At 44.7% G+C, this 9,213-nt stretch overlaps 1 protein-coding gene across 1 annotated transcript in view; it reads left to right on the forward strand.

Annotated features, from left to right (window-relative positions):
• Window positions 1-9,213, forward strand: part of LOC139766861 (uncharacterized) — a 53,803-nt gene that overhangs the window by 18,527 nt on the left and 26,063 nt on the right. Inside the window, exon 2 of the mRNA XM_071695848.1 lies at window positions 8,953-9,213. This exon is cut by the window's right edge and continues 166 nt beyond it. Coding sequence (XP_071551949.1) covers window positions 8,953-9,135 — 183 coding nt within the window. The 3' untranslated portion in view covers window positions 9,136-9,213. The remainder of the gene's footprint in view (window positions 1-8,952) is intronic.

Genomic DNA, 9,213 nt, shown 5'->3' on the forward strand with positions numbered 1-9,213 from the left:
ACTCACACATATACAAGTTACTTCAAAATCACAAGACAGCTACCTACACTTATCTTACCAAGACAACTACCACTACACTTATCATACCAAGACAACTACCCTACACTTATCATACCAAGACAACTACCCTACACTTGTCATACCAAGACAACTACCCTACACTTATCATACCAAGACAACTACCCCACACTTATCATACCAAGACAACTACCCCACACTTATCATACCAAGACAACTACCCTACACTTGTCATACCAAGACAACTACCCTACACTTATCATACCAAGACAACTACCCTACACTTATCATACCAAGACAACTACTCTACACTTATCATACCAAGACAACTACCCTACACTTATCATACCAAGACAACTACCCTACACTTATCATACCAAGACAACTACCCTACACTTATCATACCAAGACAACTACCCTACACTTATCATACCAAGACAACTACCCTACACTTATCATACCAAGACAACTACCCTACACTTATCATACCAAGACAACTACCCTACACTTATCATACCAAGACAACTACCCTACACTTATCATACCAAGACAACTACCCTACACTTATCATACCAAGACAACTACCCTACACTTATCATACCAAGACAACTACCCTACACTTATCATACCAAGACAACTACCCTACACTTGTCATACCAAGACAACTACCCTACACTTATCATACCAAGACAACTACCCTACACTTATCATACCAAGACAACTACCCTACACTTATCATACCAAGACAACTACCCTACACTTATCATACCAAGACAACTACCCTACACTTATCATACCAAGACAACTACCCCACACTTATCATACCAAGAAACTACCCTACACTTATCATACCAAGACAACTACCCTACACTTATCATACCAAGACAACTACCCTACACTTATCATCCCAAGACAACTACCCTACACTTATCATACCAAGACAACTACCCTACACTTATCATACCAAGACAACTACCCTACACTTGTCATACCAAGACAACTACCCTACACTTATCATACCAAGACAACTACCCTACACTTGTCATACCAAGACAACTACCCTACATTTGTCATACCAAGACAACTACCCTACACTTATCATACCAAGACAACTACCCTACACTTGTCATACCAAGACAACTACCCTACACTTGTCATACCAAGACAACTACCCTACACTTATCATACCAAGACAACTACCCTACACTTGTCATACCAAGACAACTACCCTACACTTGTCATACCAAGACAACTACCCTACACTTGTCATACCAAGACATACATCACCACAACTCATGACCTGTGGACACGGCTGGCTTCCTGAGCGCAGTGAGGGCCCAGTAAACATGGTGCTAAGGTTGGAAGGTTTAAGGTTTGAGAATTGAATTAACGATATTATTGTATTTGATAAAAGTTATTATCATTTTTTTCTTTCATACTATCCGTCATTTCCCGCGTTAGCGAGGTAGCTTAAAGAACAGAGGACTGTTTCTTTTGGAAAATCAAAAATGACAGGGGAGGATTTCCAGCCCCCCGCTCCCTCCCTTTAGTCGCCTTCTACGACACGCAGGGAATACGTGGGAAGTATTCTTTCTCCCCTATCCCCTGGGATTATCATTATTATTATCATTATTATTATTATTGTTATTATTATTATTATTATTATTATTATTATTATTATTATTATTATTATTATTACTACTACTACTACTACTACTACTACTGCTACTACTACTACTACCACTACTATCTTCATTGTTATTATTATCATTATCATTATTATCATTGATTATCATTATTATTATTATTATTATCATTATTATTATTATTATTATTATTATCATCATTATTATCATTATTATTATTGTATTATAAAAATCATCCACAAAAACATTTTTATCAAAGTGAGGTAAAGTTAGAGTAGTTGACAATTCATGGTTTCATTATAATTGGATGTGTGTATCAAAGTGGGAACTGCGGAAAACAATAACAGTCACTTGACAAACATCATACTGTTGTCGAGAGCAGGTGGCCTCCTCCCTACACCACTTCTCGTTAGAGTTTAGAAAAATAATTAAATTGTCAATTCCGGCAAGTTGACATCTGACGTTCAGTCATTATATGTAGCTGAGTGAACAACATGTTTGCTCTCCCCTGACCCTGCTATTTAAGGTCATTACACTGAAATTATTTACACTGACTGGTTGTCTTATGAACTGGATCAGGAAAATTTTAAGATTTTTACGTATTTTCTGATCGACAAAAGCATTAATATCTTTCTTCACACACACACACACACACACACACACACACACACACACACACACACACACACACACACACACACACACACACATACACACTCACACACACACACATACACACACACACACACACACACACACACACACACACACACACACACCTAACATAGGCTAGGGTGTGTGTGTGTGTGTGTGTGTGTGTGTGTGTGTGTGTGTGTGTATCTTTATTCTTATACACAGGAGTAAAGATATATATGAAGTTAAGAGGCGAGTTAACATAAGTGTAAAGCAATCTGCTCGTAAGCCACAAACAGTCATCTCATACACTTGATAAAGCTTCTCAAAACTATGCAAGATGTGACTGGAGCAAGGTAAGGTGCCGAGGAAGAAGACAAGAACAAACGTCTTACTTGTGTACAAAAAAACAAGACAAAGAACAACTTGTGAAGCAGAGACCGTGTATGGTGTGTGAGGTACAATACTGGACGACATTATCATAGAGGCAGTGGATGACGTGCTACACGTGAGACACAATATAGTAGTGTGCCTTGGGGAAGGGAAGTGTGCCGCTCCTCTTGGTTGTGTATGAGAGAGTGAGGTGCGTGGAGGACACAGGAAACCGTTGCATGTATTACCATTAACGCCGGGCTCAGTGAGAACCTGCATTACCACGCACAACTTTCCTTCCATTGATACAAAATTATGTGAAGCAGAGAAGGTCAGGACGCATGTCTGAGGAACCTACTGAAAATGGGTTAAGATTACCAGTGTTGTGTGGCAAGGTTGTATGCGTGGCAGCAGGAGGTGGGCACTACTACTGCTCTCTACATGATGCTCAAGTGTTGACTCAGGGAAGTGAAAAGTGACGAAGATTACTTTGAAGTACAAGTCAAGGGAACCTGGAGTACAAGGTTGGTCAAAACTCGACCAATGAAATTCAGTACGAGTAAATGTAATGAGGATGGGTTACTGAAAAGCTTCAGTGTCAATATTGTGGCAGAAAACGAGATGCAGCAATGTGAGAAAAACGAGTGTGGAGAGTGTGACTAGCCAGTGTTCCTTATGAGGAAAATGGTACGGCAGACAAATTGTTCTCTGGCAAATATAAGAATTACATCCAAGAACATGGCTGAGGAGATGTTCAACCAGCCATTAACACTGTGTACTCGGCCACAGCTGCAAACACCTCCCCAGGTTTGGCTACGGTGCCAAAAACAAAGAAGAATCAAGAGAGAAGATCCACAACAAAGACTTGGGTTGACCCGCCCACAACCTTTAAAGTTCTTCAGTTAGCTTGACGATGTAGACACTTGTTTAGAAGATACAAGGAGAACCTCCACAAGATAAGCATGAAAGTTGTTGAAGGACGTCAAGAAGTACTCATACAGTAACTGAGTGATGGATGAACAGAGTAACCTTAATGAGAACATTGTGATTGTGGAGAACATACACAAGTTTCAAACGCTGTATATAGTAGTGTAAGACTTCATCCTCATAAATTCCAGATTAGTGATTAATGAAATAGACTTGTTCATCGGACGTACGTTGACATACACCACTAATAATCATGGCTGACAACACCATCCCCTCCTACATCACCTTCGAAAGCTCCTTTTACAACCTTTACATCATCTGGTGTAGCGGTTCACCGTGATGCTACACACCAGCCAGCCCGGCACCTCCACACTAGACTGCTTCATTCAAATGCTTCAGTGAACATAGATGATTATCGTTGTCAATAGACGATCAACTAACACCTCATTATCATCAGATTCCCCAGCTAACTTATCTACATTTATCATGTACTCAAGACACATGGCCGGCCACCTTAATATCAATAAAACTTTCATTGTTGCCCAGACCGACCTGTGTAACGCGTGTGACTCTTCTCTTTATACACCAAATAGCTGGGTCATACAAGACCAACCTTGACCTCTGATACAATGGTCAACGAGAGGCACTGCACACACATGTCTGCGACGAGTTCCCAACACCAGTCCGCCCACCATGATCGTACACTCCCACACAACCATCATGATCATACACTCCCACACAACCATCATGATCGTACACTCCCACACAACCATCATGATCGTACACTCCCACACAACAATCATGATCGTACACTCCCACACAACCATCATGATCGTACACTCCCACACAACCACCATGATCGTACACTCCCACACAACCACCATGATCGTACACTCCCACACAACCATCATGATCGTACACTCCCACACAACCATCATGATCGTACACTCCTACACAACCATCATGATCGTACACTCCCACACAACCATCATGATCGTACACTCCCACACAACCATCATGATCGTACACTCCCACACAACCATCATGATCGTACACTCCCACACAACCACCATGATCGTACACTCCCACACAACCATCATGATCGTACACTCTCACACAACCATCATGATCGTACACTCCCACACAACCATCATGATCGTACACTCCCACACAACCACCATGATCGTACACTCCCACACAACAATCATGATCGTACACTCCCACACAACCATCATGATCGTACACTCCCACACAACCACCATGATCGTACACTCCCACACAACCATCATGATCGTACACTCCCACACAACCATCATGATCGTACACTCCCACACAACCACCACGATCGTACACTCCCACACAACCATCATGATCGTACACTCCCACACAACCATCATGATCGTACACTCCCACACAACCACCATGATCGTACACTCCCACACAACCATCATGATCGTACACTCCCACACAACCATCATGATCGTGCACTCCCACACAACCATCATGACCGTACACTCCCACACAACCACCATGATCGTACACTCCCACACAATCATCATGATCGTACACTCCCACACAACCACCATGATCGTACACTCCCACACAACCATCATGATCGTACACTCCCACACAACCATCATGATCGTACACTCCCACACAACCATCATGATCGTACACTCCCACACAACCACCATGATCGTACACTCCCACACAACCATCATGATCGTACACTCCCACACAACCACCATGATCGTACACTCCCACACAACCATCATGATCGTACACTCCCACACAACCATCATGATCGTACACTCCCACACAACCATCATGATCGTACACTCCCACACACCATCATGATCGTACACATCCCACACGACCATCATGATCGTACACTCCCACACAACCACCATGATCGTACACTCCCACACAACCATCATGATCGTACACTCCCACACAACCATCATGATCGTACACTCCCACACAACCATCATGATCGTACACTCCCACACAACCATCATGATCGTACACTCCCACACAACCATCATGATCGTACACTCCCACCAACCATCATGATCGTACACTCCCACACAACCATCATGATCGTACACTCCCACACAACCACCATGATCGTACACTCCCACACAACCATCATGATCGTACACTCCCACACAACCATCATGATCGTACACTCCCACACAACCATCATGATCGTACACTCCCACACAACCATCATGATCGTACACTCCCACACAACCATCATGATCGTACACTCCCACACAACCATCATGATCGTACACTCCCACACAACCATCATGATCGTACACTCCCACACAACCATCATGATCGTACACTCCCACACAACCATCATGATCGTACACTCCCACACAACCATCATGATCGTACACTCCCACACAACCATCATGATCGTACACTCCCACACAACCATCATGATCGTACACTCCCACACAACCATCATGATCGTACACTCCCACACAACCATCATGATCGTACACTCCCACACAACCATCATGATCGTACACTCCCACACAACCATCATGATCGTACACTCCCACACAACCATCATGATCGTACACTCCCACACAACCATCATGATCGTACACTCCCACACAACCATCATGATCGTACACTCCCACACAACCATCATGATCGTACACTCCCACACAACCATCATGATCGTACACTCCCACACAACCATCATGATCGTACACTCCCACACAACCATCATGATCGTACACTCCCACACAACCATCATGATCGTACACTCCCACACAACCATCATGATCGTACACTCCCACACAACCATCATGATCGTACACTCCCACACAACCATCATGATCGTACACTCCCACACAACCATCATGATCGTACACTCCCACACAACCATCATGATCGTACACTCCCACACAACCATCATGATCGTACACTCCCACACAACCATCATGATCGTACACTCCCACACAACCATCATGATCGTACACTCCCACACAACCATCATGATCGTACACTCCCACACAACCATCATGATCGTACACTCCCACACAACCATCATGATCGTACACTCCCACACAACCATCATGATCGTACACTCCCACACAACCATCATGATCGTACACTCCCACACAACCATCATGATCGTACACTCCCACACAACCATCATGATCGTACACTCCCACAAACAACCATCTTGATCGTACACTCCCACACAACCATCATGATCGTACACTCCCACACAACCATCATGATCGTACACTCCCACACAACCATCTTGATCGTACACTCCCACACAACCATCATGATCGTACACTCCCACACAACCATCATGATCGACACTCCCACACAACCATCATGATCGTACACTCCCACACAACCATCTTGATCGTACACTCCCACACAACCATCATGATCGTCACTCCCACACAAACCATCATGATCGTACACTCCCACACAACCATCTTGATCGTACACTCCCACACAACCATCCTGATCGTACACTCCCACACAACCACCAGCATCGTACACTCCCACACACCAATCATGATCGTGCACTCCCACACAACCATCATGATCGTACACTCCCACACAAACATCATGATCGTAGCACTCCCACACAACCATCATGATCGTACACTCCCACACAACCATCATGATCGTACACTCCACACAACCATCTTGATCGTACACTCCCACACAACCATCATGATCGTTCACTCCCACACAACCATCATGATCGTAACCATCTTGATCGTACACTCACACAACCATCATGATCGTACACTCCCACACAACCATCATGACGCACACTCCCACACAACCATCCATGGTCGGTACACTCCCACACAACCATCATGATCGTACACTCCCAAACAAACCATCATTTCACTCTCACACAACTATCATGATCGTACACTCCCACTCAACCATCATGATCGTACACTCCCACACAACCATCATGATCGTACACTCCCACACAACCATCATGATCGTACACTCCCACACAACCATCATGATCGTACACTCCCACACAACCACCATGATCGTACACTCCCACACAACCATCATGATCGTACACTCCCACACAACCACCATGATCGTACACTCCCACACAACCATCATGATCGTACACTCCCACACAACCATCATGATCGTACACTCCCACACAACCATCATGATCGTACACTCCCACACAACCATCATGATCGTACACTCCCACACAACCACCATGATCGTACACTCCCACACAACCATCATGATCGTACACTCCCACACAACCACCATGATCGTACACTCCCACACGACCATCATGATCGTACACTCCCACACAACCATCATGATCGTACACTCCCACACAACCATCATGATCGTACACTCCCACACAACCATCATGATCGTACACTCCCACACAACCATCATGATCGTGCACTCCCACATAACCATCATGATCGTGCACTCCCACACAACCATCATGATCGTGCACTCCCACACAACCATCATGATCGTACACTCCCACACAACCATCATGATCGTACACTCCCACACAACCACCATGATCGTACACTCCCACACAACCACCATCATCGTACACTCCCACACAACCATCATGATCGTACACTCCCACACAACCATCATGATCGTACACTCCCACACAACCATCATGATCGTACACTCCCACACAACCATCATGGTCATACACTCCCACACAACCATCATGGTCGTACACTCCCACACAACCATCATGATCGTGCACTCCCACACAACCATCATGATCGTACACTCCCACACAACCATCATGATCGTGCACTCCCACACAACCATCATGATCGTACACTCCCACACAACCATCATGATCGTACACTCCCACACAACCATCATGATCGCACACTCCCACACAACCATCATGATCGTACACTCCCACACAACCATCATGATCGTACACTCCCACACAACCATCATGATCGTACACTCCCACACAACCATCATGATCGTACACTCCCACACAATCAATCATTGTCAAAAGATTGTGTGTCAACATCCAACGATGCTATATCTAACCTGTATATTCAGAATTAGGTTTACATGTAATATTTTCAGCGTGTATATTGTCAGCATTTGTCTGCGCTTGATCAATAAACCATGCAGTAAATATTTTTGTCATAATCACAGAGACAATACGCAGGAACACAGAGTACAATACATGGGTCATCATTTACTAATTAACCTCAAGTACACAACGATATTACTTTTGTATGAAGACTTGGCCTTCCACATCACATCAAAGGTTATGCACAAGGGTCGTAACCACTGGTTCAAATACTTAACTCGAAATTGGACCTTGCAGGAGTCACGGGCGTCAGCCGTACAGCGAGCAGCCAGGCAGGAGGAGGAGTTCCAGGGGTTCACTACGCGCCTGCTGGTCCTGCTGGCGCTACTGCTGGCTGGTTTGACTGCTCTCGTGCTGTATACACTCTTCTCCTCCCCGACCCTCCTCTCCCAGCAGCACTCCACACCCCAGGACACTTAGCTCCCCACACTCCCCTCCTTCCCCGACCCTCCTCTCCCAGTAGCCCTCCACACCCCGGGACACGTATGCCCGGTCCCT

This window comes from Panulirus ornatus, chromosome 58, assembly GCF_036320965.1.
Source record: "Panulirus ornatus isolate Po-2019 chromosome 58, ASM3632096v1, whole genome shotgun sequence".
In the NCBI taxonomy this organism is placed as follows: domain Eukaryota; kingdom Metazoa; phylum Arthropoda; class Malacostraca; order Decapoda; family Palinuridae; genus Panulirus; species Panulirus ornatus.